Genomic DNA, 21,076 nt, shown 5'->3' with positions numbered 1-21,076 from the left:
CAACTTTAATATTGTAGATATATCTGAACCTGTTTTGATGTTTATGTGCATTTCAGGAAACTAAATAAATTCTTTCTAAAGGTCTTGTGTCTTCCAAGTCTAATGCTAATAAAACAGTCCATTGCATTGAGTAGAAATGACGTTGTCTGACATGCAAAGTTAACCGCTGTAACTAAATATGGGTCCTCGCAACAGCTATTACTACCAAAGAAAGAAAGAAAGAAAGAAAGAAAGAAAGAAATGGAGGAACTCTAAAACTCAAACCAATTCATAACTGTAACAGTATACATTAAAATGGTCAGCAGCAGTGTTAAAAATTCTTTAATCATAGAAAATTGGCTAAAAACATGCAAAAACACAGTTATGGTCCTGTAACTGGGGTGCATTTGTTCTGATACCCCACTGAAATAAAATATTAGCAGAAGATTAAATGTAGGCATAAATAAGGCATAAAAAGTCATTGTTTTTGTTAGTTGTTGTTGTTGTTGTTGTTGTGGGTTACAAAGTCTAATGCCATATTTTATCAGGGACAATAATATTTTAACATTTAGTCTATATTTTTGCAGTAATTTGAAGATAATTCAGTTTAGTTTATTGAACTAAAGTTTCAAAAAGATTAAAGGGATAGTTTGGAGGAAAAAAACAAATTTTACCTGACATAATTTGGAGTTGAGATCTACCACTGTCTCTATCAGTTAGTTTGTTTGCGTTATTGTTTGACTTTGGTGTGTTAAAGGTTTAGATTGGATTCATCAAATTCACAAAAGAATTGAGTTTTTTAAAAGGAATCTGGCGGCTTTGATGAGAGCATATGGCTTCAGTTCACCTGTTTGAATGTAAACGGGGTGTTCTGATGGCAGGCAAAATATTACAAATATACTGTACACTTAAACTGATCATCATCTCTTGTAGGTAACACACTGACAACACCACATCAGAATATCCAGACTATCCATTTAAAGAGGACAGAAAATATTTTTTTCCAGATGTCCCAGATATTATGTCTCTATGTATGAAAATTAGCTATAAATGTTCCAATGCAAATCTTTTTCCTGTCCATTTTTTGGAGTCAGAACGCACAAATTTTGTATGCTTACAGCAAGTAAATGTAGAAAGTACTATGAGTTTCACAAATAAAAAATATGCCAAGCCATTATCAAACTCAATGTAATCCTAACTTTACACTTCTAATGAGCACCATATTTGCTCTGAATAAGTTTCAGTGTTTGTACTTTTCAAAACTTATCACATTGGGACTTGAAACATTTTGCATGTAGTAGTATGCCAAATCCCAACTTTTAAACAGTTTCCTCTTTGAACTAAAAACCCTGTAATAACATCTCAAACATTAGACAAGTCTGAGTTGGCTGAATCACATGGTAAATAAAAAATCCATGAGCAAAATAAACACAGATTCATGTCTAATGCCATCAACAGGTGCTGCAGGGATTCCTCTCCATGTCCTCATATCATCCAGTATAAATATGCACTATGACTTTTCTTGCTAGTTGAAATGTTCATGTTATCATCCCTGTGTGTCACTGCACATCCCAGATCTCACACAGCAGCGGTGTAAATTTGTGGTCGTTCATTCTCCAGGACGTGAGCATCTCTGCGTGTTGATGGTTGAGTGTTCTCAGCTCCGTCAGGCGGCCCAAGAGACGAGCAAAGTACTGCGGCTCCTGCAGGTGCTGCAGGACACACAGCTTCCTCAGCACATCCAACATCATCTCCTGAAGTCTCTCGACAGCCCCATGATCCTTCACGTAAGGCCGATCTGGGGAGGATGATACATCAGCCTTTAAGAATATCAACAAAATATAGAAAAACACACCTTTTAAGGTAACGCTTTATAATAAGGTCCTTAATAACCATTAATTAACAAGTAATAAGGCATTGTTCTCGCTTTAGATCTGGTAGTTGCAAAAAGCATAGTTATAGATGAGCAATAAAGTCTATTTTAATATCAATAAGAAAACAAAATAAGATTAATAAAGGCATGGCAAAGACATTATGGGTGGGTCATGGGTGTTTGTAATGCCATTATTAACACTTATGGTAAATGGATGGGTAAATGGACCTGCACTTATATAGCGCTTTTCTAGTCGCTTTGTGACCACTCAAAGCGCTTTACACTACAGACTGCGCTCATTCACCCTTTCACACACACATTCATACTGGTGGCAGAGGCTACCCTAAACGGTCCCACCTGCCACCATTGGGAATTCATTCACACACCGATGAACACAGCACATCGAGATCAATTTGGGGTTCAGTATCTTGCTCAAGGATACTTCGACATGTAGGCTGCGATGGTCAGGGATCGACCATCGCAACCCTTCGGTTGGGGGCCAACCAACTCTCCCAACTGAGCCACAGCCGCTTATATAAGCTTATAAACACACAATAATGTTAATAAGCATCTTGTAAGGACTTACAAGGGCCTTATTACTTGTTAATTAATGGTTATTACAAGGACCTTAATATAAAGCGTTACCCAAAAAAAATATTGAAAGCTAGCCCAAAATATACCTCCTCCCCAGACTATACTGGGGGTTAAAGTGTGGTATATCTTGGGCTATCCCACTTTAACCCTGGGTAAAGCTTGGCGGGGGGTTAGTGCAGGCTGCTACACCAGCTCACCTGGTGTCAGGATGGTTATGGCGGTGAGGAGAGCCTGTTCCTCCAGCGCCATGTTGAGTTCACCGATGCTTTTGTAAAAGTTGAACATGGGTGTCATGAATTCCTCTGATATACCTGCAGATAAAGATGCAGTCAAAAAATGAGTGGTGTATGGGCACAATCAAGCTGCTTGTTAAAACTCCATCATTACGTAAAGTCAAGGACAGATCTTGGATCAGTGATGAGAAACAACGACATGAGGTGTTTGTCGTCGCTTACAGTAACACATTAACAATGCCTCACTCAGATAGCGGTTAAAAACACACGGCAGAGAAAAAAGCAGGAGTAAATTGTTGAAGGAATATTTCACATATTGATATTTTTTATACCTCATTACAAACTACTCTCTCTATAATTTCAGCTGTTTGCTTCAGTTTGTGCACACTACTTTCGCCGCTCTTCAAACTAGCAGAGGGTGTCTGTCTGCTCGGATTGATCATCAAGCATTCAGAAATGCCAGTGGGGCTCAGAGGGAGAGAAGTGTACAATAGCACTCTTGATGTTTTGATAAGAAACAATGGTCTCTTCAGACAGCTTTGCTCCCTTATTCTCCCAGACTGGCCTTTAGTGTGAATGTCTCTTATCCCCACCATTCACACCAGAGCTGCGCTGAGGGACCCAGTGACTCACACACACTCCGGCCATCACTGTCTGTCTAACTGTCCAACCTGGTTGACATAATGACACCATGCATACATAAAAAGGATCTCTTAAAACCACTAAGGAGTAAACTATTTGATATGGGAGTTATGGGTAAATAGAGGCTGTATATGTGCTGAAACATTTCCATGGCAGAAGCAACTAAAATATGTTTTAATAAATTAAAACAAATGCCACTGAAGAGCTGGGTTTGCTTCAAATGCTCTCCTTTACTTGTTAGCGTGCCCCAACACACCTAAGCCAAGTGAAACTGTACCCAGTGAGTATGTGTGTGTGCATGTGTAACCTACACCCAGCCAGAGATCAACAGGTCAGCACACATGTCCCCGCTGCATCACACAGATCAGGCAGATGAATTATTAAAGGAGGATCTGACTAGACCTGGCTACTCAACTGCAGGTGGAACTACAAATATCATGATGCTGCAAGTGCAGCCTCCTGATAGAACCAAAGACTCTTGAAGGTCATGAATGAGGAGTAATGCTATTTTGAGGGCAATTACATTTTAAAAGTTTTGCCAAAAGAACCATAAGAATATTCGGGTTGCATCGTCTGGCTGTTGTAGCTTGAGAAAAAAAAGTGCAGTATGTTGTATCATTCTACTGCTCACTTCAGTTGACTCACCACTCTTGCGTATCCTCTCTTCCAAAACTTGTGTGTGTCCTTTGGGCAATTTTTTGCTTAAAACCTGAGCTGAGCGCAGAAACATGGCCTCCACAGCCGAACCCTTCAGCAAAGCGATCTGATCCTCCCGATCCAGAGAGAGGAAGCCTGCCAGAGGCGTCAAACCACTCATGACATGATCCAGCATTATGTTCTCATGCATGGTCCTAATATTAAACAAGTCTTTATTCTGTAAGATTTGCAAACTATGAAACATTACCTGGAATATTTTTTGTAAACTCCACGAGAACTTGAACTTGACTTGTTGCCATTTCTGTCAATAGGAGGAAGTTTTCCTCTGCGCTGTACTGTTCTTGTAGCTGGAGGGAAAAACAAGAGTAAACAGCACTGAAAAAGATCAAAACAACAGAGAGAACACAGATCAAGCGGTATAAACTCTATTCAGTTTGGTTATAGTGGCATCAGAGGTCTAAGCATGTCATCATGTATATTTCTGTAACGAGCATGGTGTCTTTGTGTATATGAGCTACACTATCTGTTGCCAGTTTCCAGGAACTCATCTACTGGATTTACTTTATCAGGTTCTATTTTGTAAAAAGTAAGATTTTCATGTCTATGTAAGGGTTGTACTATGTAATGTGTTAAGAAACTGAACTAACTTTAATGTACTTGAGGTGAACACTGTGCAGCTCTGTTATATAGGTAGGAAAAAATAAGTATTGGATAGGCAGATACTCAATATTAAAGAGCTTGGATCGGGATTGTGGGTGAAAATCTTGATAAAGACAACCCCAATTACGATTGCTGTTTAAAACAGGTTTTTAATACTGATATTACTTTGCTTTGTCAATGGTTCAAATTTTGTGCAAAACCTACAAATTCCAACGCATTACTTTTTGAAGGACACACTACAAACCGCTCACGAGGACAGTCTGCTCCTTTAATGTCCATAGTTCAAGTAATTCAAGAAAAGTAAAATTTGAAGTGATAGTGAGGGGAATGTACCAATTTTTTGGTCACGTCCTGAGGAATTTGATGTCTGTTGTAAGCATCTACGATGGCTTTCACAAGTGCCCGCTGCTCTTTGGTGAGTTCCACTTTTTCCTGAACAGAAAACATCATAAAGTTAAGTTGAGTGAATATGGAGAAAATGTAGATGGAAAAACAGCAAGTTTTCCAGACTTGGCAATGGTTGTGATTACCTTCGACAGTTTGGTGGTTGAGGTAACCTGTTTGTTATCCGTGTTGTCTGCCACCTCTGTCTCGTCTCCGGTCGACTGTCCCGGGGAGGACTTGGTGTTCTTCCGCAGCCTTTTGGACTTACACTGGATCTCTGTCAGCAGGCCTGCCAGTGGTGATGAAGGCTTCACTATGTGTGTTAAATACCTCAAAGCTCTTTATTCAACAGCTTTTGTAAATGTACATTTCCATTTACAATGAGGCTATATTAATATTAATACCAATAATGCCTAGTGAAGTGAAGTGAGCAATTTTCTGCCATTAATATTTTAACATCATATATTATATCCAGTGTAACTATCTATACATGTCAGTGATCCACAAGTCACAGTTTACATTTAACTCATTGCATAACTATTACTTTTATTCATTAATTGCCTTGTTTCATTTAGATCTACTGTGCTAATGTCTGTTCAATGATATAATTACGTGTTTATTTGATCTTCTGCATCCGTAGTTATAATAACCAGTTCTAACACTAATGTAAAACTTCATTAGTCTTTTATGTTTCTATTTAACAAATTTCTCTCTTTAAACAAGACTTGAGAGGAAAAGTGAGGAAAGCCAAATTTCACACTAGGACTCCAAAAGTCTTATTTGCTGAGCTCTTATTGCTCCAGCGGGTAGAGTCATGAACGCCTGCCGCCCTGCAAAATTCATCACAACTTGCCTGCACTATTTATGAGTAACTGGAGTCCAGGCCGTCCTCCTGTTCTTTTCTACTGACAGCTCTTAATAGACCCAATAACTAATCGCCCTCCACGGACTCACCTTCACATTTACAAGCTCTGTTTTCATACTAAAGTATGCTCAATTTATGAAAATACAGAAGACTACATTCCCAAATAGAAAGATGTGAATATTAAGAATATGACACTTCAAAGCAAACTCATGACATGAATGACAGCAGACACTTTGAAGGTGCTAATTTCTCTAAATGGATCTTAAGGTGTCTGTTTAATTGCTTCTATTCCTGTAACAGTAACACAAGCTTTCTATTGTTTGATATGTGACATTCATGCCACGTCAGAATGGAAAATGAGGTCTTAGCCTTTGACAGTATAATACAGACAGTAGTGTGTGCATGTGGACGGTGTAAATCAGTTGTTTGTTGCCTGACGTTAAACAGACATATGTTCATAATTCTTAAATTGTTTTAGCATTTTGTCAGCATTAACAGGAACCACAGATACTCACATTCAGCCAGCATGCCCATCTCCTTGCACTTTCTTAGCCGACACTCCTGGCATTTCCTGCGCATGTACATGTCCATCTCACAGTTTCCGCCACTCTTGCATTTGTACACAGCATTCTTGGTTATGCTCCGTCTGAAGAAACCTGAACATGGTCGACAAAACAGGGTTTTCTCATAAGCCAGGTACAGAAGATGTTGATACGAAGCCAAGACTTTTTGTACATTATGGAATACATTCAGTATATTCTGTTTTAAAGTTAATTCTAGAGGAACTTGTTCTTAATTATTCTTATTTAATACTACTTTATACATTTCAGATTGTATAGTATTGTATTTTTATTGAACAAGGTTCAACACTATCCAGTTTCTTTTTAAATACACATGTATTTAAAAAGTTGTTAGACATTTTCCCTTCAAATTCTACATTTGTTTTCTTCTGTGTAGACTTCCCTGTCCTATCCTCATAATTTTACACCACTTTCTCAATCCTCCTCTTATATTCAGTCATGTCACGCATTGTACATTCTCTTGACCAACCAATGTGTACCCCACTTTCGGCGTCCAACTATCCACATTTAAACCTATGTCCTTGTCATTCCTATATGTACCCACTTATATCCACCCCCACTTCGACACCAGGTTGTACTTTTTACACATCTTTCAAACTACATTTAATGCCAACAGCAACAGTAAATGACTGCTTCCACAAATATGTATCAGGGATAATTATGGAATAATAATACACATATATTAGACAGTCTGAATGAGGCCATCTGCATACTGATTGATCATAGTTTTACATTTTATAAACAGCTCTGTAAAGAATAATCGACAATGTGATATAAATGAAATGTGTAGGTTACACATTGCTCTAATAATGTCACAGGGAGAATCCTTTGAGCCGGGCTGGCAATGTCCCAGTCAGGGAGAGCAGCAGAACAAAACACACACACACACACACACACACACACACACTCACACACTGGATAACTTTGGAACAGTTATTAGACATTCTGACACAGAACATTAAGCAGAATGACAGGCATTAGCGTAACTGAGCTCAGGTTGCTCCTGCTTTGTACTGCAGAAAGCTGAGAGGGAACCCAATCTGACAGCAGTGCCGGGTAGACCTGAACCTATTCTCAGTGGAACGGCAGGACAGGCCAGCCGGCGCACTCCTGGCATTGTCCAACCTCACAGGTGTGGAATTACACTCATATCCATTCACCTTGTGGTTTGGCAGGAATCACAGCAAATTCACAGTGTCATAACAACACAAGGGGGAGCAGCTAAAGGCCACAAGTCCACTGTCACCACTGGGGTTCATTTTTAATATTTCCTATACTTCTACTGTTTAAATATTGTTTGTATGATGACTTTTTTTATTCTTCATTGTATTCTTATTCTTTTTTATTCTTCTTTTATTTTCTATTTATGCAGCTGTTTCTTGACTCGAAGTACTTGTTTCCTTAATCCATAATTATATATAGTACTTTTCAGTTATTTTCCAAAATTCCTTGGATGTGAAAACTTGCTTGGCAATAAAAAATATTCTGATTGTGATTTATATATCCTTTTTTTCTCTCTTCAATCTTTCTTCAAGAAGTCAAAATCAGAGCTGATTCTAACAGAAAACATGAAAATGAATCCTGCATTGTACTGCACTAGTTGTGTTAGAGTTGTAAACAGATGTCTTGATATAGCTGTTGTTAAACACAGCACCCATTTACTTGGTCATTGAGAAATGGTCATTTTGCTGGTGAAGTACTCCTTTAGATATGTAATCAACAGCATTATGCCACAGTGTACAGCTGTGTATTAGTCGGAAAGTATGATTAAACAACTCTTAATCTATTTTTTTATCAAAAGCACACACAAACAGGAAATCAGATGCAGCACTAAAACATATTCCTGACAAAGAGCTGTCACTTATCTGCCCCTTGGTCCGGCTTCATAAACGGCATGACCGAGGCTCTTGTATTAATTACAAATGACGAATGTATTAAATCACCAGCTGCTGTTTGGAAAGCAGATATGGACATCCCTGTCATGGGTGGCCCCTAAAGTCAACAGCCAAAGACAATAACATCATTTTTTCAATGTCAGTCAAAGGTCAATCGACACTAGCGTAGCCTTCGTCTGAGCCTGGACTTGTTATTTAAACAGCACAAACCCAGACACTCAGACTTTGCATTTTGCAAGCAAATGCAGACAAATCTCAAACAGAGCAAAGTAAAAAATCCCACCAGTTCTGCATTTCTTATCCCGCACATTTGTGTCACTTCCCTCACCTTTACAACCCTCACAGGTGAGAGCATTATAGTGGTATCCAGAGGCCTTGTCTCCACACACCACACACAGTTCCTCCCCTTTGACCCTTCCAGCGTGCGACATGTGCCGAGTCCTCTTACACGCCACAGGCACCACAGCAGACACCTCCTCCATCTCAGCATCATAGCCAACCTCCAGAGGTCCCTTTCTCAGTTCATATATCCCTGTGTGTGAGTACCATTCGTCTCCATTGTACTGAGGATAGTAGTTCTCACTGGAGTAGTATGGTGTGGAAGGCATGGTCGGCTCCATGGACTGGTACTGCATGCTGGGATAGCTGTTGAAGATGTCGGGATCCTGCAGGAGAGGACTGTCTTGATCTGCCAGGATATCTAGTGGGAGAGGAATTATGAAACTGATTAAACACAGCATGTACAAAAAAAAATCTCAACTCAAGGTCCATTTTCTGGCTTTTTTTTCTGAGAATTTGATTTATCTAGTGGCCTTCTTAGTATGTGCAGATAGCTTAGTTGCTATTTGTTGTAGAACCAAATCCATTTCAGCTGAGAAAACTCATTTTAAACATCGAGAAATATAGGCTAAAGCTTTGGAAAAAACATGTAAATTAACCCTGAGCTCAGATTAAACTACTAATACTACTACTTTTAAGGGTAAAGAAAGAACTTTCACAAACACTTAGTGAATCTGATATAACAAAATACAATATAACTGTAACTGTTGCCAATTTATTGCAACAGATAAATGAATTAATTTAAGTTGTATTTGTTTCTTTAAATGTTATTTTATTTGGTATACATTATAATGCTTTTATTTTGAAGGTGAACTAAGTAACCCAAGTCTTGTTTGGCTGCTCTCGGATGCGTGTGGAGTATAGCAGAATTCCCGGGAAGCATGAACAATGTAAAAGAACAAATATAGAAACAATAGAAATAGAAACAAATAAAGAACAAGTCAAGCTTAAGCTCTCTACAATGACGACAAAAACCACAGAAGTAAGTTCTCAGAAAGCATCAGACTTGCAAGTCAGAGGGTTTTACACCAGTAAAAAAATCTCCTTACCACCAGTCTACACTCGTGACTTTATTCCAGCCAACAGAAATCACATACCAACAGATGAAACTGCAAAGGCATGGTCTCATCTGCAACATTTCAAAGAAGTAATTGCACCTTTGCAAGATTGTAAAGTAGGTCTGCTCATTGGGTATAACTGCTCACAAGCCCTACTTCCTAGGGAAGTAGTGTCTGGCATGGAAGATCAGCCTTATGCACAGCGAACAGACCTTGGATGGAACATTGTTGGCCACAGAAATCCCAGTCTAGACTATGTTGTCGAATGTTCCACCAGTTTCACGTTAAAAAGGAAGATCAAGATTACCTAAGATTTCTATGGTGGGAGAATGGAAACCTGGAAGGCACACCATCGATCTACAGGATGAAGGTCCACTTATTTGGAGCAGCCTCGTCTCCTGGCTGTGCCAACTTCGGCCTAAAACATCTGGCAACACAAGGGCGAGGTCAGGTCAGTGAAGACACCATAAGCTTCATTCAAATACATTTTTATGTAGACGATGGTCTGGCAAGCATTCAAACTGAGAGGGAAGCCATTCAACTTGTGAATACATTTTCTGCACTGGCAAGTTGAGGCTGCACAAGTTTGTTTCGAACAGTGAGAGCGTGATGGCGACCATCCCAGAAGAGGAATGCATTGCAGTCAAAGATCTAGATATGGCCTTAAGTTTACCACATATGGAAAAAGCTCTTGGAGTAGAATGGTGCATCACATCCGACTCATTCAAGTTCAGAGTTGAAGTAAAATCGAATCCACTAACAAGAAGAGGTGTGCTGTCTACTGTAGCCTCTGTGTATGATCCTTTGGGGTTCATGGCACCTTTTGTACTTCTGGGGAAATAGATACTCTAGAAAATGTGCAGAGAGAAGATGGCTTGGAATGAGGAACTTCCAGAAACCCTAAGACCTCAGTGGGAGTCCTGGATAAGAGACCTACCCAAGCTAGCAGAAATGCAAATTAATCGATGCTACGTACCATCAACCTTTGGCAACATCAAAAGGTATGAGCTTCACAGTTTCGCTGATGCAAGTGTCTCTGGATACGGTGTATGTACTTACCTTCGAGCCCATAATAAGGCAAACAATGTTCATTGCTGTCTGGTGATGGGAAAGTCGAGGGTTTCACCAACCAAAGTCACAACTATACCTCAACTGGAACTCTCTGCTGCAGTTGTTGCAGTTCGAATCAGCGACATGCAAAATTAACTGGAAATTCAAGGTATGCAAGAGTTCTTTTGGACGGAATTCCTCGGTTGTTCTCGGCTACATAAACAATGACAGCAGAAGGTTTCAGGTGTTTGTAGCCAACCCCATACAGAGAATCAAGTCAAGTACGAAGCCTGAACAATGGGCCTATGTTGCTTCTGACAACAATCCTGCAGATCAGGCCTCTCGAGGTTTGACTGCTGAGCAACTGAAAGCTTCAAACTGGTTCCAAGGACCAACGTTTCTGTGGCAAAAGGAGCTTCCCGACAGAGAATACAAAATGGGAGAAGAAGATGATCCTGAACTTCGCAAAGCCTTTGTGTTTAACACTAAGGCAAAGGAAGAAAGATCATTGGATCGCCTACAAAAATTCTCTGATTGGTCAAGAGCCGTAAAAGCAGTTGCTAAATTGTAACAACTGGTAAAAAATACAAAGGGATGAAGCCAATAACTAACGTAAGTACAAACCTAAAAGAGAGAGAAGAAGCAGAACTTGCTATAATCAAGTTAGTTCAAAAGGAAGCATTCTCAGATGAGATAAAGAGCCTGAAACCTGAGAAAGCAGGTACGAAGACCAAAGAAGGTAAGCTGTATACTTTAAGTCCTTTCTTGAATGAAGAAGGGATCCGAAGGGTGGGAGGACGCCTAAGTCAAGCCACACTTCACCCATATGTGAAACATCCAGCAATCCTTCCAAAGAGCAGCCACATCTCAGTTCTACTCATCAACATTTTCACGAAAAGGTTCATCATCAAGGTCGTGGAATGACAATGAATGAACTGCGAGCTAATGGGTGGTGGATACTTGGATGCAGCTGTGCAGTCTCTTCGCACATCTTTAAATGTGTTAAGTGCAGAAGGTACAGAAGATGTATTGAGGAACAAAGAATGGCCGACCTACCACAAGATCGGATCGAAACAACATGTTAAAGATGGAAGGAAGGATCTGAAAAGATATGGTCTCTTACTTACCTGTTTATGTTCAAGGGCCATACACATAGAGACGATTGATGACTTGACAGCTGATGCATTTATCAATGCCTTGAGAACAGTCATCACCATAATAAGATGTGACCAAGGAACCAATTTTGTTGGTTGGTTGGATTTTGAGATGGATGAATGACGCCCGAAATAAATCAGTTGAAGGAAACGGACTTGCATTTGGCTGGTGCTTGGAGGGAGTTCCAATAACTTTAGCTAAGCTAAAGTATCAGAAAGCAGTCAAATTAGCAGTCGAATTAGCTCTGGAATAATGTTACGTCAGAACTAGTCAGTTTACTTTTAAATGCCAAGTGTCCTTCAGAAAGATCAAAAATCTTTGAAAGATATACTTTGTGATGTTTTTTTTAGAATGTCTTTTGTACTTTTACTGTGTGTCAAGTTACTACGTTCACAAGATATGTTCAGATGTAATGTCCATACTGAACTGAAATAAAAAGAAAGTTTATAAAAAGGCAGTGTGATGAGCTGCTAACCCAACATTCACATGAACATGTAATCTTAAGAGTATATATATATTCACACACACATTCATACTGGTGGCGCCACCTGCCACCATTGGGAATTCATTCATACACCAATGAACGCAACATTTGGGGTTCAGTATCTTGCCCAAAAGACATAAAGACATAATTCGACATGTAGGCTGCCGCAGTCAGGGATCAATGGGCGACCGCTCTACCAACCGAGCCACAGCCACCCTCAAGAGGTTCACATGTTTTTTTCTATGTATCTGTTTCTGGTCTCTATTTTGATGAAACAGTAGTGTCAAAGTGCCCACTGGTACGGTAATTTTATTATAATTATAAGAAACACTTCTATATTAAGCTATACAAACACTTTTCCCTGACCCAACAGGTCACAAGAGGGGATGAAACTATGAAGCATCTCATACACTGTGACACTGAAAATACCAAATAAAAAAATAAAAAAACGTGTACATCAGGAGAGCATTACAATAAGTTCGACCTTGCCTCTGTGGTTTTGTAACTACAATTTGATTCAGTAATTGAATCATCTTGTTTTACTTTTGCTTCTAAAGTCTGATTAAAACAGTGGAGATCCAGAGTTTGGTTCTATTTTCTTCTAGCTTTTTTTCTCATGTATCATTTACGTTAGCATGCTGGAAGTGTTTGCATTCACATACTGCAATGGTGTAGCGTCCTCATCTTAAACACAACTCTCTCTGGCAAGGAACATACAAGCAGGTTTTCCAGCTCTTTCATTTCATTTGGGCTCACCATAATGTGAGGCTAACAGAGGCAGCTTATTGTGCTAAGCTCAGCATATAGTGCTAATGCCAGCCTGCTAAAAGTTTCCAAGTGGAACTCATCCCTGTGAACTTTGGCTCTGCATATTCATCTACATAAGGCACTATATGTATACTGTATATGGCATGGATAGATGACGCCCTATTATCTGTGGGATCATCATCATTAGAGACCGCTTTCATGTTACAGTTGGTCATTGTCATTGTTCATATAAAATATTGATTAGTGCAGCTTAACCCTCCTGTCATGTTAAATTATCCAAAAGTGTCAAAAAACAAAACAAAAATTAAACATTATTTAAATCTCATTAATAACTCCATTACTAACCATTTCAATCAATATTTAGTTAAATGGTGTTCTTTAATTCTCACAGATCATGGTTCAATGAAGATAATTCACTAAATTTTTCATTAAAAATTGCATGTTAAAACATTTTTTATATACATTGGAAAGATATACTTATACTTAAACTTTGAAATGGGTCAATTTGACCCACAACATAACAGGAGGGTTAACAATATTGACTGGGTTCTTGAATAACAATGGTGAAGCGAGGCAAATACCATAAGAAATCTAGTTTAATACATTTGTCTCAAGGGGATTTACAGTCGGTGCAACATGAGAACTTCAATCATTAAACCCTCACATTTGATAAGGAAAACTCCATAAAAAGTTTTATTTCAAGTTAGAAATTTCTAGAATAGAAACTTGCTCTGCAGTAGTCGGCACCCCGCACAACATACAGTATATTATAAACCCATAAATGATTAACAACTCGCTTGCACAGAGCACACTGTGTCTTTTGGAATGACATGTAACCTCCTCTCCAAACAAGCTGACACTTGCTGAAACAGATACAAGTATAGTTATTTGTATTTGTTGTTTCATCATTATTTGCATTTGGAATATTCACAACACGATTATCCCTCTGAAAACAGCAGAAAGACCATTTAAAAGACTAATCGAGTCACACCTGTCAATAAAGCAAACTGACACACTCAACACCAATGTAACACCTGTAAAGTGTACGTAACACTGACCTCGTGAAGACTCGGTCTGGACCATGGCCATCTCTGTGCGACCGAACACACAAACTAGACTTTACTGCCTGAGCCAAACAGTCCAGCTGTGTTTAGTAGATCTGTCCTTCCTTCGCCTCTGACTAACAAACCATCTTCCATTTATAATATATTTTGATGGAAAACCTTTAAAGACGTGAGAGCCGCAGATCAGGTACTGAATTCCTTGCCGCTTGCTTGAGAAAGCCAAAAAGGAACAAAGGTTGCCACAGCTATTCATTAACCACACAGTCACATTTCTTTACACCATTACAAGTAGCTGGCTGGTGTGTAAGGAGCCAATGATCAATGGTTCCAGCTGACTGCTACTGTGTGGTGTTGCAGCCAGTAATGGATGTTAACTGATAATGTAATGTTAACTGGTTAATGTGATTATCCATATTTTTTTCTGAATGGGTTGGATAATTATTCTCTGCCTGCATGTTTGTATTTGCTTTAAGATGCTCTAAGATCTGATTGGTTATAGTAAGTGTGCTCTGATTGTTTTCAAATGTCTAGATTTATCCAGGACTGTGACTACATTTTGTATGACACCGTAGCAGATAAATGTTGTACTGTCCCCCTCCATTGGCACAAACCATTGTCTTCTAAATGGATTCAGATTATTTGATTTTAATTATTATTTTTATTTTTGTTAATTATATAGAAGTGCTAGCCTGGCTAACACCAGACTAATCTCAAATGAGATTTAGGCTGGAAACCAGCCATTCATTTCTCCATAGAGGAGGTGTGGTTTACGATCCTCCGCAGCCGTTTATTAGGTGCTTAGAATGTCTATCAAAGCGTCTGTAGGTAGCTCTTAGCCAATCAGATCAGTTATACCAGATGACGTAGTAGAGCAACAGAAATTGATGTTTGTTGTGTGTGTGTCTGTGAGAGAGTGTTGCTTGCTGTGTTGCTTCTCCAGTTCTCGCTGTCTGCAAGATTATTTATTTTCACGCTTTATTCCCCCTCATGTCATTCAGCCACACACATCCACTGATTTTATGGGCAATAAACAAGCTGCTGCGGGTCTCTCAGCGGCTCTGCTGTCCCCCGGCTAGTAGCGAGATCACCCGTGTTACGGTAGCGCCGGTGATTATCGCCGCTAGTGGCTAATAGCCCCGCTACCGTAACGCCGGTGATCTCGCTACGAGCCGGGGGACAGCGGAGCCGCCAAGAGACCTTTCAACTTTCGCTCTAAACTATTTAAAACACCATCTCCACCTAAAGAGATTTTCGCGTCTGCAGCAGCCATGTTGGATCCGTAAGAAAACTACAAGCTTCCAAGTGCCAAGTAGTACGCGTCATCGTCTTGCCGTCCCTCCCCGCTCTGTGATTGGATCGCTAAAACAGGGCTAAGAAACGGCCCTGGTTGCCAGACTGCCTGGAGATTCGAAATGAAATTCGAGCGCACAAGGCAGTATGGGTATACCCAGGCTATAGAAGTGCAACAGTGATCCTGGAATTCCTGATGATCAATTTTGGTCTCCCCTGTCTTTCTTTTTTTTCAGTTGGATCAGTTGAGATTGTACTGAAGCCTCTTAGAGTGACAGAATGGGACATTTCAATCATTCATTAGTTATTTTTTCGCTTTCACTTTCATGTCCCTGCTTTTAAAGATTCTGTGCCAGCAAAAAGTTATGCTGACGCATTAGTTTATCGGCTTCATCACCCTTTTCTCGTGAAAGCGATATCTCAGGAATGCCTTGAGGGAATTTCCTGAATTTGGAAATGTCTCCACAGACTTTAGGACAAATTCATTACATTAATTAGTCAAAGGTCAAGGTCAATGTGCCATCACAAGACACAAATAGAATTGGCATATTTTTTAGCCACACTGGCAGTGGCGGTTCTACACAGGGGCCGACAGGGGCCACTGCCCCTGTGAAGAAGCCCTTGGCCTCTGCTGTGGCCCCTGTGTCAAATTAATAATAAAATGATCAATTTATTACGATGAACCACGGAACAATACTTACCTTCTTTTTGTTCAAACAATATCTCATTGTATACAGAAGGAACCTAGAATGTGTACATACACTTTTTGTGCAATAAAAAGCTTGCGTAAATAAAATAAAAAGATCATTCTCACTGTACTGCACTTTCAAAATAAAAAAGTAATTGTGCACAAAAATGAGAACCGCCACTGCACTGGAGACATGGTCTAAGGGATGGCAATACCAGTCTGTTTGTCAGTCTGTCCACCACTTTGGTCCAGTCTGAATTATCTCAAAAACTTTTGGATGGATAGTCATGAAATTTGTTTAAACCGTAATAACTAAGGTGATCCCCTGACTTTGAATCTAGTGCCATTATCAGGTCACAATTTTGGTTTCATACTTCGGTTTATGACCAAATTAATATCAGACATTTCCATCAACTTCAGCTGACCTTAGTGCTTAATAGTCGCAAAACTGACTAGGAAAACATTATGCCTGGTTAACATCAGAATGTTAAAAGTTGTGAACATAAAAGCATGCTGACGTTAGCATTTAGCCCAAACACTACTGTGTCTGTAGACTCTTCTGGTCTTTCTATGAGCTAGATCCTGCAAAGTAGACTCACCAAACAAGTGGGAGCTCTCTGAGATGGAGAATTCATCGCTGGGTGGGAGTTGCAGAGGTCCCACCACATTGATGTCGAGGCCCACCCACTCATTCATTCAGGAGGGTCGTCGGGTGCCAAGTCAGAAAACACAGGTTGGACTGGATAGTAGCAAGCTTCTGCTTAACTTCTGTAAAAAAAAACATTAAAATAGAGAGATTTGTGAACCATGAAGAAAATCTTTTGGACACACTTACAGGTCTGCAGGGTCCTCTGAAACCTGCACCACAATGTAATTACACATCAGCTTAGGAGTCTCTACATCAGTACACCTGACAGGTCTCCTCTCCCACACAGGGATGAGATGTTCAGTAGCTGCATGCAGAGAGGTGAGGGATGGAGGACAGGCCACAACGAGGCCCCCCATAGAGCGAGTCATGAAAAGAGTCTTTTCTCTCTACCTCCTGTGAGAGCAGTTATCATATTTCGTCTCACATATTCAATTACAAATTAGACACTAATGCAGGGACCGATAAACAAACAAATATCATATTATTAGGGCCTCGGGGCAATCGCACCGAGCACTGGTCCCTACAGCTATTGCTGTATGGGACCAGTGCTCGGTGCGATTGCCCCGAGGCCCTAATAATATGATATTTAACTACTGTTATACTGTGGATTTTTTCTTATTCCTCTTCCGGACGCAATTTCGTCCCGCTACTAGTCCTACAACTTTAAGAGTTGCAGGACAAACTAGAAAATTTCCTCTGGGGAAATTTTGAAAGGGCCACGAGGGCTACTGCCGGTGTGTGTACACTATGATGAGATTCTTCAGAGATTTCAAACTATGCCCTTTAACCTCAAAATATGTGTGTGTGTGTGTGTGTGTGTGTATAGGTGTAATTAAAATCACATGAAGTTATCTGTGTGTGTGTGTGTGTGTGTGTGTGTGTTTGTAATTAAAATCACATAAAGTTACCTGTGTGTGTGTGTGTGTGTGTGTGTGTAGCGAAAATCGCATAAGGTTACCTGTGTGTGTGTGTGTGTGTGTGTGTAATTAAAATCACATGAAGTTACCTGTGTGTGTGTGTGTGTGTGCGTGTGTTTGTAATTAAAATCACATAAAGTTACCTGCGTGTGTGTGTGTGTGTGTAATTAAAATCACATAAAGTTACCTGTGTGTGCGTGTATGAAGCATGTATATGCATGTGTGAGGAGTGTGTGCACTTTAGTGCATGTGTGTGTGTGTGTGTGTATCTGTAACTGTAATCACATCAAAGATCAAAGGCAATCAGATCAAAGCAATCAACAGAATTAACTGCAGCTGTTAATGTTCCGAAAGAGTGACAGCAGAGGTGGACAGACTCAAATTTCTGGCCTCGAACAGAAAGCATTTTTGGCAAAACCATAATACCTATCATTTATCCGACTTCACTTTGAGCGTCCCGAGTTCTTCCTGAACGTCTACATACTGAGCACTGGTCCCTACAGCTATTGCTGTATGGGACCAGTGCTCGATGCGATTGCCCCGAGGCCCTAATTATATATCAAAACGTGCGGTTTGATCGGGATCGGTGTGCTATTACTTTTCTCTACAGAATATGAATTTTAAGTCGCGAAAAACTGCCCAAAATTTTGCATTGAAATGAATGGGACGGCCGACAAAAAATGAGCGAAAAAGAACAATAATTGGAGATTTTTAAACGTCTACTTCTCCAGCATAATTTCACCTAGAGACTCCATTTAAACTTTAAACAGTAGACACAAGTCTTGTGTATTGGTGTATTAATTTGCGTTTCGATAGGTCATATAGTTTTTTATCAATCCCTGTTCAATGACCATGATAATTTTTGGAGAAATTCTGAGATTATAATGGGTGTGTATTGCATGGAATCGCCATCGCCAGAGTGTAGAGGGAGAGAAAAAATTGTCAAAAAATAAATTTGAAAACTGTGCTCCAGGCTGCAAATTCCACTCTACAGAAATAATTTATACATAGAAATGTAGGAAAATTTGTCTTCTCACTCACAATCCTCTGATAAAGCTGTCAGAGTTATAGTTTGGGCGAACGACGCACAGATTCGCCACCAAAACCACCAACAGCCTCATTGGCTCCCATATTAAAAACGCAGGGAGATTTCGGAAAAAGCGAAGATGGAACAGTTTTTTTAGATCGCTCTAACAAAGCTATTTTTTCATTTTTCTTTAAAAAAATCACATGTAGACGTTCAGGAAGAACTCGGGACGCTCAAAGTGAAGTCGGATCAATGATAGGTATTATGGTTTTGCCAAAAATGCTTTCTGTTCGAGGCCAGAAATTTCAGTCCACCTCTGGCTGCTGTCACTCTTTCATTAACAGGTGTCAGTTAATTCTGTTGATTGCTTTGATCTGATTGCCTTTGATCTTTGATGTGATTACAGTTACAGATACACACACATGCGCGAAACACGCACACTCCTCACACATGCATACACATGCTTCAAACACACACATGCGCATGCGCACGCACACACACACACACACACACGTAAATCTTTATGTGATTTTAATTACACACACACACACACACAAACACACACACATAGACACACACACACACACACACATATTTTGAGGTTTAAGGGCATAGTTTGAAATCTCTGAAGAATCTCATCATAGTGTACACACACCGGCAGTAGCCCCTGTGGCCCTTTCAGAATTTCCCCAGAGGAAATTTTCGAGTTTTTGTTCCTATCCACAAGTTGTTCTAATTATGTGGGTGGCAGAAAGCATGCTTACAGTCCACAAATAGTTTGTCCAATGCAGGGAAACTTAACTGTTAAATTTGAGGGAGATTAAAATAAACCCACGTAAATATTGTATGATCAAATGTAGATTATTATATATTAAATAATATTAAATTTATATACTAACGCTGTGAAAAATCGTAATTTAAGAAGATTTTTTAAAGTTCTTTCTCTGCTTCTTACAACCTTTTGTTCGTATCATATGTCCAATGCTTGAGTATGTGCCACATTTGCACACGGCACAACACCTGCCCTTTTATGATATTTAGGGGGCGTTACCTGTGCTAATAAACAATTATGATCAAGTGGGATTCATAATTCAGCACACCTGGATGAGGGGAGATTTGAACATTTGGTGCATCTGGAGTTGACTTTTCAAATTGACAAATTGATGAAAACATTGCTGCATGAGGCATGAGACAGGATTTCAGATTTCTTAATTTAATTTCACTAAACGTTATGCAGCCCTCAGTCTCACTCAGCAACTTATTTGTATGTTAAAACTTGACTTGTTACTTGGCGGTTTGATGGTATTGAAGGTCACTAAGGTTTAAAGTTGTCCATGGCCTTTGTGGTGTCAAGGCCACAACATGGTCACATGTGAAACATTACTTTCACCGACTTCACCTACCACATATATTTAATTACCGCAGTATAATTTCCCCTGAGATCCAAGAGCAGCCTACAAGGATTCAGAAACCTCCAGTCCAATCTAACAACCCACACAAAAGCCAAACGTACCTCACACTCAGTGACACTCCATGGACTCATAAGAACGCTCACCAGTGAACATAAAATATTGCTCAGACTCGGTCTCATATTTCTTACCTTATGCTGGTCAGTTGATGTTGAATTCCTGCCCACTGGCTTTCCTCTTTTTTAGACTTGTTTCTGGTATCCACGCTGTGAGCTACAGCTCAATCAATATTTGCTAATAAACATTAAACTGCTTGTGTCTGGGCTCCAGTGAAAGCATGTGTGACCAGTTGAGGTCAGGGAGAAATGGATGGTGGTTATTAATTAAACTGTCCATTCCTGTCAATGTGCCCCCCTCTCCTCCAACTCACATCAAGACAAGAGGCTGCCTCATGAATTCTCCAGCAGTCCAGAAATCCCACCCACACACACACACACACATACATCCAGTCATTAGCAAATAATTGATGTTAGTGAGCAAGCCGATTGGAAGTGCTGCTATCAGTCTAACAGTTTATATTCTTTATCTCTGAATGAAAACAGCGTGTCTTCTTTTCATTGGAACAATTAGACTTGACAGATTTTTTTGAAATAATATTGTCTTTAGGATGAGAAAAATGAAGGTTATTATAGAAAGCCAGTCGAGGTCGATTTTGGCAATCGACACCATCTGTCCTTGAACTCATTAAAGTCAATTAACCAAAGTCTGAACCAGATTTGTTTATATTGACGCTTTCATTGTACTCGACCTGTAAG

At 39.7% G+C, this 21,076-nt stretch overlaps 1 protein-coding gene across 2 annotated transcripts; it reads right to left on the bottom strand.

Annotated features, from left to right (window-relative positions):
• Positions 1 to 321: 321 nt before the first annotated feature.
• On the bottom strand, positions 322 to 20,780 carry nr1h4 (nuclear receptor subfamily 1, group H, member 4). Of its 2 annotated transcripts, none has more exons than XM_059335921.1 (10): positions 20,453 to 20,780; positions 16,859 to 17,027; positions 8,692 to 9,063; positions 6,403 to 6,543; positions 5,169 to 5,335; positions 4,972 to 5,070; positions 4,226 to 4,325; positions 3,967 to 4,113; positions 2,644 to 2,757; positions 322 to 1,777 (listed from the first exon to the last, which is right to left on the bottom strand). In XM_059335921.1, the coding sequence occupies exons 2-10, from the start codon at positions 16,953 to 16,955 to the stop codon at positions 1,539 to 1,541; spliced, it is 1,476 nt and encodes a 491-aa protein (XP_059191904.1). In that variant the 5' UTR covers positions 16,956 to 17,027; positions 20,453 to 20,780; the 3' UTR covers positions 322 to 1,538. The 2 variants fall into 2 exon arrangements, with proteins under 2 accessions (XP_059191904.1, XP_059191905.1); XM_059335922.1 differs by having other exon boundaries at positions 324 to 1,777; positions 5,169 to 5,311; positions 20,453 to 20,762.
• Between the last annotated feature and the right edge of the window lie 296 nt (positions 20,781 to 21,076).

This window comes from Centropristis striata, chromosome 6 (genome assembly GCF_030273125.1).
Source record: "Centropristis striata isolate RG_2023a ecotype Rhode Island chromosome 6, C.striata_1.0, whole genome shotgun sequence".
Taxonomy (NCBI): domain Eukaryota; kingdom Metazoa; phylum Chordata; class Actinopteri; order Perciformes; family Serranidae; genus Centropristis; species Centropristis striata.
This window is presented reverse-complemented; position numbering and strand designations above follow the sequence as displayed.

Excerpts from the sequence above, each read along its gene's own strand:
- nr1h4 (XM_059335921.1), bottom strand. The coding sequence starts at position 16,955 with ATGAATGAGTGGGTGGGCCTCGACATCAATGTGGTGGGACCTCTGCAA. Across the intron at positions 6,544-8,691 it reads CACCTGTGAGGGTTGTAAAG|GTTTCTTCAGACGGAGCATA; the intron begins GTGAGGGAAGTG and ends GACCATGTTCAG. Across the intron at positions 5,336-6,402 it reads GATGGGCATGCTGGCTGAAT|TGAAGCCTTCATCACCACTG; the intron begins GTGAGTATCTGT and ends TAACACACATAG.